This window comes from Dinoponera quadriceps, unplaced genomic scaffold, assembly GCF_001313825.1.
Source record: "Dinoponera quadriceps isolate SergipeBrazil2010 unplaced genomic scaffold, ASM131382v1 scaffold278, whole genome shotgun sequence".
Taxonomy (NCBI): domain Eukaryota; kingdom Metazoa; phylum Arthropoda; class Insecta; order Hymenoptera; family Formicidae; genus Dinoponera; species Dinoponera quadriceps.
The window spans coordinates 189,424-203,826 of record NW_014554664.1 but is presented as its reverse complement, the minus strand read 5'-3'; the positions used below and the strand labels follow the sequence as shown (position 1 = coordinate 203,826).

The following is a 14,403-nucleotide window of genomic DNA, read 5'->3' as shown; positions in this document are numbered from 1 at the left end:
TTGATTCATTGTGAACTATATTATTCTTATTCGGTTATCTCGTATCTTCTTCTTGTATTCCTTCTTTCTACAGTTAAATGTATAAAAGTTGCAGCACCTTCATTTCGACGAGTTGCGCAACAAATGCCGTGTTTCATCAAGGTAAAAGCGTCGCAATCTTTAAGCATTCGACTGTGTACACACAGATCTTACGTACAATGATCATCGATCCACGAAAGATGCATCATTAAATGGAAAGTGGGGTACAGCGAACTTTGTAATCATCGGTGTCGCACAAAGGTAGATTAGATAGGGGAGAAGCAGATACATTCGTAGGTCAGAACATATCGTCGTGATTCAAGTCCGGCATGTACGAAAGACCGCGCTCTTTCAGAGCTTTGTTCCTCAGTCGTTTCTGATCTTGCTTCAATTCTTGCTCGCGTCTCTGGGCGTCCAGTATGTCGTCCACTGTCACTTGCGTCAGAGGCAAAACCTTTTCTTTTTCTCTATCCTTTATAATAGAGATGTTTATTTCAGTACCTTGATATTTTATTTTCAATACTTACTAATATAGGGCAGAGTTGGCAAAACCGTGAATGAAGACATTTAAGGCATTATTATAAGGCATTTTTTTAGAATGTTTATATCATACAGAGAACAGTACTATCTGTTAAAGTTGTGGTTATCTTGTCCATTGCTCGTTTTTATTCTAATATATATTCATCAGTAGTTTGCACTTATTCAATAATTTCAGGGAAAAAAAGATAAAGTACAATTTAAGTAACTAGTATATATTAAGCAACTCTTTCCTATATATTTAAATGTGACATGTATACTTACTATTTCTCCCAAAAGAACAACATTTTCACCTCTCACTATAAATATACCTCTTGGAATATCACCGTACTCTTTGCCAACATGAATCCTTTCGATGGTACGGTGTAATACGATATTGGCAAATTGGTCCACACTTCTGAGATAACCGATCAGTGTTCTGCCATCTCTGAGTAAAACCATCAGTTTTTCTATGGATAAGAAGTAAGTGTAAGATGACTGAAAAATGCATTTAATCATTTCATTAGACTTTTGTATTGAGTAATTATTAAAACAGTTGTTACGAATACGAAGCGTTTCAGTAATAAGAAATTTACACATGTATGATCGAAGATTATTATTCCTAAACTTCTAAACTTGTTTCTAAACTGTTTTAAATTTAAATTTCTAGGAAACAGGAATTATATTATTTAAGATTACGAGTTAATCTGACGAACTTGATTTTTCTTCGTAATATGTTATACTCGTTAACCCTTAAATATAAGAATTTTTTTTTATTACTGAATTATTTTTTTTTTTAGGTTCATAGGTAGTCCCAGAAAATGAGAAAAATATTTAAAAAAATCTGAGGCATATGTTGAGCATTGCTTTTGTGCCTTTTGGATTGTATGTTTCGTTCTAAGGAAGAATTTGGTCTTCCACGTTTAGATGTGCCTTTGATCTCGACAAACAGGAAATATAAATATGTTGCAAATTTGCAACACTATGCATTTAAGGGTTAAAGAAAACGAAGTGAAATTTATATGATTCGAAAATTAGCTCTTTGACTACTAGATCATAGGACAATGTGAACTAAAAGTTTTCATCTGATATGCAATTTAATGAGAACTCACGTTTGTACTACAACTTTGTGTTGATTTGACAGATAATCTGAATAATTTGTAATATTTTTTTAGAACTTCAAGAGACTCTGTTGAATATTTCAAGACTGTATTTCTGTATTTCTGAGCATCGTATCCCGATACGAATATTAGGATACTTCATTTGCAGCGAAAATATTATAACGATTACAACAATTAGGCCGGCGTATGAGTTTTATATATATATATCTATAGTCGATTTATGCACAAGATAATCGTCAAACTAGAACACATACTGTCGAGTTCCTCGAGCAACGACGCTGTTCCTGGCACGATATTCATTTCGCGATCGTTGATCTGACAATTCAATCACTTATTAGAAATTGCCGATATTATAAATTTTTTCGATGACGATATCTGCAGCTCAAGTAAATTTCACTTGTTGACTCCACGAAATCGCTCTCTGCTTCTCGGCTTCCATAGCCGCGCTTCGACATCGTCGATGACGATATCTGTCGTAAGTCCCGCGAGATCCGCATCGACCGACGCACTGCATAACCGATCATCAGAAAGCATAGACGGGCAGCGATCTGCAATTATCGACGAAAAAATCATTTCAGAGGGTCAATTATCAAAATTATTTTCACTCACGTAAATTGATGAAAAGTTAACGTTTTCTAACGTCAAAGTATTTGTAAATGTTGATTTTCCACGAGTTCACAGGAACGAGTACAGGACAAGATTCACAATCATTTCCCAGATAAGAATAATAATTTTAAAAGATTAGAAGGTCAGGAGATTGTAAATCTCTTCCCAGATAACAGAGCGACGTCAGGAGACGTCATATTGACATTGGAGACCTCATATTGCCGTCAATAAGATGTCATCCGATATAAACTCGTAAAACAAGAAAACTTGTTATCTCGAAAATATTTAAAAAAGTTCATTTTTCATGAGTTCATGTTAGAGGAAGAGATTCATGTGATCATCCTCTGGATAAAAATAATAATGAAATTTCTAAAAATAAGAGAGTCGATTATGAATTTCTTAATCTGACGTAAATTCGTAAAAAGTGAAAATTTTTCATTTCGAAAACATAAAAAATATTTTCTATTTTCACGAGTTCACGCTGGAAAAGATTCGCGATCGACGCCACGAACGTCGCGGCCGCGGTTCCTAGAGAGCGAGTTCTCCCATTGGATGCACTGCTGCGCTTTCAAACTTGTGCTAACCAGTGTTTTGCTCTCTCATTGTACCTACACACACAGACACTGGTACATTCTACCTATTATGTAACACGTGCACTTTGCACGTGTTACAACGATAGACGAAGTGTCTCAGCATGTATAATAGAGGGAAGAAACGATGGTTAGCGCTAGTTTGAAATCGCAGCATCCGGTTGGACGTCAGATCGTTGCTACGTCGGCCTCGGATACGCGCGAATCGAATACCTGTGAATCGTTCCTAACTGGCAGCAGCCAGCGCCACTTGGCGCATTCGCGCTGACTGGTCGAACTAAAATATTGAATCGCCTTTCGTGTGCTTGTTGGTGATGCTCTGGCACACCTCTGCTGGAACGATGCGCGTATTTTCGTACGACATATCGAAGGAGATGTCCGCGTAGTGATCGCTTCGTGGAGACGCGCGAAGGGGTTCGCAGTTCGATAAATCCGCTTGAGAAGTCGATCAGTCAACGAGGTCCGTCGTTCGCCATGGACAGGAGAAAAATGTCGTGAGTAGGAAATCTGTCCGCAACTACGAAGACGCCCAGTCGGCGCGCCAGCGCTTTTATCTGCTCGTGCATCTTATCGGCTTCCCTTTGCTGAGTTCTCGTTTTCCTGAGAACGCTCGATGCGTCAGTCGTCGCCGATAAGCTCAGTTTCTCTCTCACGGGAATGCGACGCACCTAGGATTAACTGACTTTCGATGGCAATGGAGCCAGAAAGACTATCGTAACTTCTCCTTTTTTTTACCTCGTCCTACCGGTCGTCAGCCGCGCGCAACGCGGACATTGTTCGTTTAAAGAAACAACATTCGTTGCCCGGGGCGTAAACACGAGCTTGACTCGATGAGAAAACGTCGCGGTGAGGCCGTGCGAACGTTAACCAAGTCTTCGCAGACGTTTCAATCCGACGGGCGTCGTGTGTAAAGTGAGACAGCTTGCTGTAATCCTATAGGTTATCGTGATCTGTCTCACTTTACACTCCATCATTTTTTCACTCTCGAACCTCGGTATTCGAGTCTTATTTATCTATGTAATCGGCTTGTAACTGGGAAATTTATGAGGTTTCCTATCTGCATTCGGAAGAAGACAAAGATGAATTGTTCACAAAGAGATTACCTGTCAAGAGAAGAAGAGTGGTTTTTAATTGCTCGGAAGTGGGTTCAGAGTGACCGATATATTCTCTTCTCTCCTCTTCACGAAATATTAAATGTACAAATGAATGCACCAGAAGTGAATCGGTAGATTTTGAAAAACAAATTAATCAGGAAATATGACAAGTTGCCAGCATGCTGCTTAGCCTAATACGACTGACAATGATTCGGCATTCATTTTGCTGTTCTTTCCTTACAGTACTGCAGGGGATTCCCTTTACCAAATTTTGGAAATCCCAAAAACTGCCACTTCTGAGGAGATCAAGAAGACATATAGAAAATTGGCGTTGAAGTATCATCCTGACAAGAATCCCAACAATCCTGAGGCAGCTGAAAAGGTAGTCCTGATTTCTCATTAGGGTGTATCCGAGTGTGTAATATCTTGTAGTATGTGGTTAATACTTTCAGAAATATATCTTATAATCATGTTGTATGTTCACAGTTTAAAGAAATAAACAGGGCACATGCGATACTCACGGATCTAACAAAGCGTAACATATATGACAATTATGGATCTCTTGGTTTGTATGTTGCGGAACAGTTTGGAGAAGAAAACGTTAATGCTTACTTTGTTGTCACTTCTGGATGGTGTAAGGTAAGAGTATCGATTGATTTAATTCTTGTTATTCAGTCCATATCTTATCCGAGAAAATGAATTGAGATAAAATGCCTTATCATAGATACAATTCTTTCAATACAATTGAATTATGATACTCAATACAATTATTATAATTCCATTGGAATACGAATTTCATATCATCGATAGTACTTAACCGTATATTATGCGGTGATCTAATATCATGTTTTATTTGTTCTTCCAGGCGCTGTTCCTGTTTTGTGGACTAATCACCGCTTGTTACTGTTGTTGCTGTTGTTGTTGCTGTTGCAATTTCTGTTGCGGTAAATGTAAACCGACTCCCCCGGAGGATAGCGGCGCATACCATAATTTACAGGTAAAATACGTTCATATAAGTCTCATTACTGCTCAATGATAAGTTTTATAGAAGATTTAGTACTGAGTAAGTGTAAGAAAAGAAAGTGTGTAACAAACGTACAGCAGCAATGATTTCATTGGCGCAAATATGTGCAAATATCTACCGACAATGGGAAGATTCTCTCATTTACAAATGATCACACCAAACAAACCGAAAAATTGTCGGTAGTGTTTCTTCCTTCGAGTTTTCATTGTCCTCTTATATGAACATGTCGTTGATCTTGATAATTCTGATTACAATTTGGGTCTATTAAAAAAGAAAACACGTGCATTTCTATCAGCAGAAGTAAATTTTGGCTCCGAGAAATAATATCTCTTGTCGATGGTATTCTCTCTGTGAATGGAAGGCATCTGATATGATTCCTCGTGAATAGTGCAGGAGGTGTTCATGTTCGCATTCATTCCATGTACATCCTAATATTACTTCCCTTCATACATCTTTGTTCAACAAGTTTTGTTGTGCTATATATATATATATATATATACTGACAATTTAACGAGAGAGATAGCATAACGAGATTACCGCTTTCGTTTATATATCTTCACAATCTACTCGAACAATCCAAACAGTGAACTTATGTGTGCCATCATACGATGCACGTTATGTGTGATATCAAGAACGCGAATTTTATCTAGCCAATGTAATATATTGCTCATATAATGCATGACTTACGGCGCATGATGAGACGATCAATTATTTCTATGTTAATACTTCGACGGCCGCACGCTTATTTCGAGGAAATTTTCGGTCGTCGCCGGCGGATTTCGAGGGCTCGCTTAGACGATATCTAAAGAGACCAACACCTTCCTTGTACATACAAAAATTCATATATTTAGCTTTGTATGTCTCTTATAACATTATAATTATGATTGTGCAAATTGTTTTCGTTGGAAAATGTTTCTTTATAAGGTGACAGCTGCTGGCGGAATGAAGTCATTTATACTTGTCAGCAGCCGTCAAAATGTTAATTTATTCAGTATGACTGTAAAAAACGAAAGGAAACGGCTAAGTCTGCTGTAGATTCTATTCCTTATTCACAATCATTTACTTCCTGTTGTGATCTAGTCTTTAGCTAAACATCCAGCTGAATTACTCTCTAAATTTCTTGGGGTGAAATTTCACTCGAAACAAAAAATAAATAAAGTCGGGTCACTCAGATTCGAGTGATTGTTCACTCGTACAAAGTGAATTCTCCACTCTGAATCAGAATGGAAATTTTCACTCGAAACTGAAGAACGAATCAGATGTATTTTATCGTCACGGAAACAAATTCACTCTGATCGTTTGAAACATTCACTCGTATGGAATTGGAATCCACTCTCTAAACTTGAGTGAAACATTAGTCTCTTGTGATTTCGATTAGCAGTATTTTCACTGTCGTTTCGAGTGAAATTACTGCCCCTTTTCATTTATTTTGAATGATATTTCACTCCAAGAAATGCAGAGAGTATAAAAGAATCGAAATATAGGTCTGAATTCTCTTTTACACTTATACACAAATATCCGACATACACACGCACACACACATACAGTTGGAAAACGTATCTGCGGGGAAAGAGCATCTTGATAGATATCTAATTGCGAAGACGAGCGATTTGAGGAGTTCGTGTGGCTTAAGTTTGATCAATATACGCATAAAAGTTTGTATTCATCTACGGAATTGCAAGTATTATTTGTTACGTCTTCTTATTCGAGGCACCATAGATGCTTAGTATTATATTCTTTGCACAGCTCGCTGTTCTTTTTAACTGGGGAAGTGTGACCCGACTTCCGCATAGATATATCTCTACACGTTAATTGTTTCACAAATTTCACCGTCGTATCACCGAAATAAGACGTCGCTTTCATCGTGTAGATAGTCTCGAAATTTCGGCACTTTCCTGTACAAAGAAAAAAGAAAAAAAGTTCACTTCTCATAGAATACACACACACGGCCCTAATTTTGTCCACTCTACGTTCTTCTTTTTGTATATTTCTTTTTTCTATACCTCTTCCCGCCTCCCCCATTCCCGTTTCAGACGGAATTGCCGATCCGTTTGATGAGTTCTCATAGATATCGCTATGTCTTTTATCCATGCGACAATTCGCATGGAAAGAAAAAAAAGAAATTGGGAAAGAAATGCATGAATTCTTATTGTCACACGCATGCTAAGTTATGTCTCGTTTTTTTTTTTATAGAAAAGCGTACGTATAGTTTAGCTATTTTGTTTATGTTATTATTGTATTATAGCGGAACCTGAATCCAGAGGCTGATGTTGTGACAAATCAACCGCGAGGTTTGGGCAAGGTAAGTCATTATAACGCTTGACATTTCTGTTTTCTTTTCTTCTACTTTGCTATGATCGATCTTGAACATTGGTGCCCTTTTGCTTCACGATTCTCTCCCGATATCAGCGGTGGAATGGTTTCGCACAGATCACACACTATGTTTTCTCACAATTACACTCCATTGTAACAATCGAACATGCACATACACACACACACTATTAACCTTTGAAATATGTGAACGAAAATTATTGTGACGCTCATATACTCTCGCCAATAATTGACATACCTGTAACCACTATAAATAGCTACTTGTTCGTGCATTCATACACACATAACCCATCCAAGCATACACACCGTCACGTTAATCTTACAGCACACGTAGAACGATAGTTCGCACCATTTTCCGCAACGTATCTGTAAAAATGTCGTCAATCATCTCTTCGCCGTGTAATATATCTCTTCTACCTCTCGCGGAAAGAGAGAGCTGTGGAGTTGAGCTCGTTCTCGCTCGACGACGCATTGATATTTCGTATATTCATCTTTCGTTTCATTCAGATAATGCATCATCCAAAGAAAAAGACCGAAAACAAAATTGTATCATGCACCATTCACAGAAAAATCAAGAGGGAAATCTTCCTTAATGGGAACAGATTTATCGGCGGTGTGTGTATTTTGGTTGAACCAAGCTACACGTTTGTTAGAAGAATTTAATACACCAAGATAATTCTCAGAGCTCGAAATCAAAAAGCTTCTAAGGGATATATGTATGCGCAACGATGTTGCCTCTATTCACCTCGCGCGCTTTGTCCACATTTCTGCTATTCCAAAATCAAATTCTGCTGGTACGAAAGTATTCGACACGAGCGCATTTGCAGCTCATCATAAATGTAAGATACAGTCAATGTTACTTATGTGACACTAGTGTGTGTGTGTGTCTAAAGCTCGTATTGACAGTTGTTGCTTGAAATTTGTCTAACGTGAAAGAGATACTCGAGTCTGAATTTAGTGTTGGATCTTAATATTCAATTGAATTTTTTTTCAATTGGATCATATAACGTGACATTATATCTGTAATCGCGATTCAACTGAAAGACGCGTATAAGTTTAAATTCAAGTCTCGGTACAGGCAAACTGAGTACAAAAATCTTATTAGGCAAGTTCCAAGTAACAACTATTGATACTGGTTTAAGGTTCGTATTAATAGTTGTTACTTGAAACTTGTCTCGCGTGAAATATTCTAATATGAAATTATAGTTGGATATTTGTTTAAAGTGTTTGGTTATAAGCGTTATAAAGTATTCACTTTTCAATAATATTATTAACGCTTTTGTATGTAATAATATGAGAGAAATCGATTACTGATATTAATTATTACACATTGGTGCACCCCGATATATTTGCAAAATGCAACGAATTTTTTGTTAGGTTTCTCTACGTTTGCTTATAGCAGTCCATTCTACCTGTCATTCTATGTATGAAAATGTTAAAGTAATGTTATCGAAAAAACAATATGAGATATTTCATATCTGTATTGAAGAGTATTAAAATAAAATGTAAAATGTCTCAGAAAATTATTTTTATGATCTAATACTACTTTTATACACGAAATGGACATAGGAATTGATTTATGTTAAAAAGAAAACTATATGATTTTGTATAAAATATTTAAAAAAAAGTGACTTCAACATTTTGAAAAGTCACAGACGAAGAAAGATTTTACTTGTATTTCGTTGCTGACTAAAAACTATCCAAATTTCCTTTATTGATATTTATTACTTCAAGGAGTTACGAGATATTTGCCCGGACATTTATAACCAAACACTCTGTATGTATTTAGATAGCCAAATACCATTGGAGAGCGGTATATTAATGGCATATTGACGATATAAACGTCATATTGCCGTCAATATATCGTCCTCCTGCGTCATTTAGCTATCTAGATATGTATGTACACAAGTTCTTCACTTAAAAGTTATATATATATATATAATACGTGACATTTTATATTTATAATTGTAATTCAACTAAAAAACTCACATCTAACTATAAACTCCAATTTGAGTATCTCACATGAAACAAATTTCAAATAACAACTATTATTACGTATTTTAAACCTATGTTAATAATAGTTACTTGAAATTTGTCTCATGTGAGATACTCAAATTTGAATTTACAGTTACATGTGAGTCTTTCAGTTAAATCATGACATATGTGACATATCTGTAATTGTGACCCAACTAAAGGACTTACGTTCAATTCTAAACTCAAATCTGAGTATCTTATGCAAGATAAATTTCAAGCAACAAGTATTAATACGGATCTAAGGCTCACATTAATATTCGTTACTTGAAACGTGTCTTTATGTGAGATGCCTGAATATGAATTTCGAACTGAGTCGGAATTTTTCAGTCGAATCATCATATGACATTACACTTCTAATTGCGCGATTTACTTGAAAAATTCTACATTCAAGTATCGTATGAGACGAAGTTTCAAGTGACGAACCGTTGAATACGGGTCTAAGTGTATTCAGGTATGGAATGAGGGAGCCAGGAAGAAAAACCGATAACAAAGAAATATACATTCGCTCACGCGGGAAATGTTTCGCGCGGCAAGAGCGGTAAGCTGCGTTTCAAGTAGAGTTTACTTGCCCGCGGATATAAATAGCCCGGCAGATGCTTCTGTATACACATATGTACATATTGTATTGGCATTATGTCACTCTCGATGTTGCAAATGTGCGTTCGCAGGAAGAGGAGAGCGACGAGGACGCTGTGACGGCTCAACCGCAGAGCGGCGCATCGCAAAACGCGTCCAACGTACAGCAGCCTATATTCGCCATGCCCGCGCCGGGATCAGCGGCGCCGACGACTACGGTTAACGAAAACACGAATCTAAACAGCGGCGGCGATCGTGTGATTTATACCACTGGTATTACGAGTTCTTGAACGTAGAGAGCCTATACTTATGAGTTGTTACATCCTTCTTTGGTATCACAGTCGTCCGACTATCCGCCATCTCTCGCCTTTTTTCGGCGCCCCCTCTCTCCCCCCCTTCTTCGACATCGTCCATGGTGTCCTTTTCTCCTCTTCTGTTGTTACCCGCTCTTTGTCTCTTTTGTTCCACCCTTTTTTTATTTCTCCTTTACTAATTATATAATACCTTTTGTTTCCCTCACCTCCGTGTTTTTGCTTGACAGATTCCCTCACCCTCTTCCCCGTCCTTCCTGGAGAAAACGATTCCGCTGCGTTGAAGAAGGCATTATTACGCCTCCGAAGTGACGACGACACTCTCCCCCCTCCCCTCCGTCGCGCGTCTTTTGTTTGATATACAGTCTCAGTGTGATCACGCTCGAAATACGAATTAGAAATTAGTCGTAGAATCATTGTGTGTGAAGCTATATGTAGAGAACGTCGTAACTTAGGTGTTAGATTTCTTTCGTGTCTCATCCGTGTGATGCCACGGCGGTATTCTTTTCTCTCTACCCGCGATATTCCTCTGCCAGTGCACGGGTCAGCCGTCGGTGAAGGCTATTAAAACAGTATTGGAGATACTGTCTTCCAGTAATCGAACAGGGGCATTTCTCTGTTCTCGATATTGGGCAGATATCACGCGAGAAAAGAAGAATGTTTCATACGAGATGTCCGTAACAACCATCACACAACGTTACAATAGCGTGTTCTGAAGTTCAATTAAAGTCGAAAATCTTAATACAAAAATATTTCGAGATATGTGCTTATCTTTAAATTGTTGGAATTAATAAATCGATGAAAAAGACGACCGATTTTCGCGAGTTACGCTTCAAGTAGCCAAGTGAATAACAAAATTCATTATTTATTTTATTTATTTATTTAACCGATTCTTTCAGCTGATTTCTCAAGTATAGTATAGTATATTTCAACAGAATTCTTCGTAATTGAAAGTTCGGTCAATAAAAATACACACAGTGGGGGAAAATTGTGGTTTGTTTAAATAACAAACTGTGGAAGTTTGTTTAAATGATGACGTGTTAAAAGCTTTCGGCTTCACAAGTCCGAGCTTCGGAATACGCTCTTGAGGTGTCGTGCGATGGTGCCGGGACACCTGGTATATGTTGCGCTGAACGATACTTAAAAGCAAATTCTCCCGAGGGTATTTTATATTTATGCGTGTTCGTCGCGCGATTTCCCGTTGTATGGTTTTCTTGCGTAGCGCGATGATGAACACGCGAGAATGCGCCGCAAAGTTAATGATTTAGTTTTAGTTAGCATCCGAAGAATTGTACATGCCAGTACGCGTACCAAGATGCCAAGAGAGAGAAAGAGAGAGAAGAGAACGAACTTTTAACAAGAGGTCCATCTCTCGCTCCGTCGTTTATATATCGGCATAAATGATAAGAGAAAAACGCTGAGATACGGTTTTTACGCCACTGTTATCATTCCTCGTCGCGCTTTTCGACGCTTTAACGAGAGCATTCGACGGTTTTACCGCGCAATCTCCGCAGCCACGATCGTGTCGTACATGTCATATATATCACGTCTGTTTTAAAAGATTTCACTAAAGAGAGTGAATCCTCTCAATCCGTCTAACTTCTGTCCAGGTTAGGTGTCCATATGAGTCCGTATTATGTTTCGTCGTAAAATAACGAAAAAAAAAATATATATATACATATATATGTACATACTACGTGATTATGCGCCTCGCACAGTTCTCTTTCTTTTGCCGTCACTCCCAATTGTATCCTGCGCTGTCCACCGTTTTTAGCGCGCCGTTTTGAGCCGACGATCGCGTCGCATCGCAATTTTGTTGCAATCGCCATCGAACTCACTTTCAACTAGCACCACAAGAGTTTTGTTTCGAAGTACCATTGCATCGTACTTGACCGAGACTACTACGTAGCTTATGATAAGGCCAGCTTTATCTCCGGTAGTGTATCTCTCCTTGTTCTCCTTGTTTTTTTTTCTTTCTTTTTTTTTACTTTTCAAGGCAATTTCCGCACGTTCCCCGGATGCGTCCCGAAAACGCGACTCATCCGGTTCCTATGATCACGATGCAGATCGCTGTGTATATAACATTTCGTAGAAAAGAGAGAGAGAGAGAGCATACCGAGTTCGCTGAATCATCTCGTCGAATTTTCGCTGCAAACGCGTGTTTTGCTGGCGAAACAAAGAAAAGAAAAAAAAAAGTAGATAGAGATCAACGCGACGCACTAACCATTCGTCATTACTAATACGATATTTCAATCTAGCGGCTGCCACAAATCCATTCATAGGAGCGAATGCAGCCACGAGCGACACCGGACCAACCAGATGGTAGACTGAACACGTGGAAAAGCCATCGCGAGCACTGATTCATACTTATAGCGCCGAGTCCCTACGAATAGCTCATCGACACACGGTAGATCATAATAACTACGTTCATTGTCTCTCGGTAGGGTAGTCTGCGATCGGTTTGATGTAACGAATCCTTCTTTCTTCTTCTATTTTCTTTCCACGAGCGGATCTCGCCAGGCCCTCGTTATCCTACAGATAATTATCGTGCACTCTTTTTTTTAATTAATTTTTATCTTTTGCAGGATCTTTTTGATATGTAGGTGCACTTGTTTGCTGNTTTTTTTTTTTTTTTTTTTTTTTTGGTTCGACGCATTGAAACGTCCAACCAGAAAACCTACACGGAAGGAATTTTGTAGTAAAAATCACTCTAGAATTTTGTAATTGAGGAACATATCGACATTCTGTCTCTTAATTTATTCTCCTTCCGTCTCACATGTGTGCTATTTATATTAGCAATATCCGTAAGTAATCAAGTATTTACTAAGTATTATATAAGACTCTTGGTCTTATCAGTTTCTATCTTATCACAGTCGCGAATTCATTTTCTGTTCTTATCAGTTTCTCTTGAGCTGTGTAATTTATAAACAGTATTTTTTTAGTGTGCTATTTGTAAGTAAAATATTTAACTTGTGTCACTGATTAAACAATAAAAGTACTATCTATAGACTTTCAGATGTATTATGTTTCATTTGGAAATACTCGATTAATTATGGATGCCGATTGGATAATATTTTAAGAATTAAAGTCTATGTTTTTTAACATAATTTATTATGTTCATTAGCATATTTAATTTTATTTCATTAAGTATATGAAAAAAAAAACATGCTCTTTGTACGAAAAGAAATAACACACTCGCTTATAGAGATGATACAGCAAAAAAGAACGAAAGACAAATTTTTGTAAGAATATTAGTTAGTTTCTAAGCATGCTTTGCGACATGTTAAATAATCAGAACTATTAGAGATTATTATTAGCTAGCATGCTAGCATAGCTAAGATGAACTCTACTGACAATATATTCGGGTCCTACTGGAAAACGTGGTAAAATTGAAAAGAATTTGTATAAAACACGCTATATAATATTTTCTCCGTGTATGCGTTACGTGAGTTGCTAAAAAAAATGTTCCCATTGGGCGTCGGTTGCGTTCTATAGCGTGTTGAACGAAACGTGCTGAAACCGTTCTGCAAACGAGTGTACACATTATTATCCTGTGTAATTTAACGAGGCGATCCGTTAGAGGGGAAACCATGCAATTATACTTTGCGATTGATTCTTTTCACGTGCGCGAATGAAAGTACATATTTTGTAATTCGAATCCTTTAATGCCTCTGTGTGCGTGAAGTACTTCGTGCTTTCTCCCGGTCGGTCACCAGTGTGGAATTTCTAAAACATTCATATATTATACACGAACGAAGATGGTGAAGTAAGACGACGACGAAGCCTTTACGACGTGAATTATCGGTTCTCCCACTGATATGTACATTATTGAAATTACTTATTAGCTATCTGTAAAACGATAAGCTTTAACTTCTCTCTAAGATATTTACACGTTAATCGATCGGTATTTTAATCTGAACGTTTGTCCCTCGAATCAAAAGAGAGGGTTCTTAAGTTAATATAATAATCGGATTTAATAATCGTGCAGAATGTGTAGAAAATGCGAGACTATCGATCGAGACTGTAGATGTATTTCTCGATGAATCCGGTCATCCGAGAGCCTAATCATGAAGTTGTAAGATTTAAGCGAAATGTGAATGAGTGACAGAACGTCTCTTTTACCGCTAATTAATTCAGTTCGCGAAAACATTATCCCTTAATAAGAATTTAATTCTTGTCTTA

At 37.6% G+C, this 14,403-nt stretch overlaps 2 protein-coding genes across 4 annotated transcripts; one reads left to right on the top strand and one right to left on the bottom strand.

The window, feature by feature from the left end:
* Nucleotides 1-73: 73 nt before the first annotated feature.
* Nucleotides 74-2,363, bottom strand: LOC106740644 (U6 snRNA-associated Sm-like protein LSm1). The gene is made up of 4 exons (XM_014611889.1): nt 2,265-2,363; nt 1,910-2,203; nt 820-1,004; nt 74-490 (listed from the first exon to the last, which is right to left on the bottom strand). Exons 2-4 carry the CDS (start codon nt 1,953-1,955, stop codon nt 317-319), a joined length of 405 nt encoding a protein of 134 aa, XP_014467375.1. The 5' UTR covers nt 1,956-2,203; nt 2,265-2,363; the 3' UTR covers nt 74-316.
* A 751-nt stretch (nt 2,364-3,114) lies between these two features.
* LOC106740643 (dnaJ homolog subfamily C member 5) lies at nt 3,115-12,834 on the top strand. 3 transcript variants are annotated; one of them, XM_014611887.1, is made up of 7 exons: nt 3,115-3,345; nt 4,189-4,327; nt 4,432-4,584; nt 4,811-4,942; nt 7,215-7,271; nt 10,003-10,183; nt 12,480-12,834. In XM_014611887.1, the coding sequence occupies exons 1-7, from the start codon at nt 3,326-3,328 to the stop codon at nt 12,545-12,547; spliced, it is 750 nt and encodes a 249-aa protein (XP_014467373.1). In that variant the 5' UTR covers nt 3,115-3,325; the 3' UTR covers nt 12,548-12,834. The 3 variants fall into 3 exon arrangements, with proteins under 3 accessions (XP_014467373.1, XP_014467374.1, XP_014467372.1); XM_014611886.1 differs by lacking the exon at nt 3,115-3,345 and adding an exon at nt 3,471-3,565; XM_014611888.1 differs by lacking the exons at nt 3,115-3,345; nt 7,215-7,271 and adding an exon at nt 3,470-3,565.
* The last annotated feature ends 1,569 nt before the right edge of the window (nt 12,835-14,403 follow it).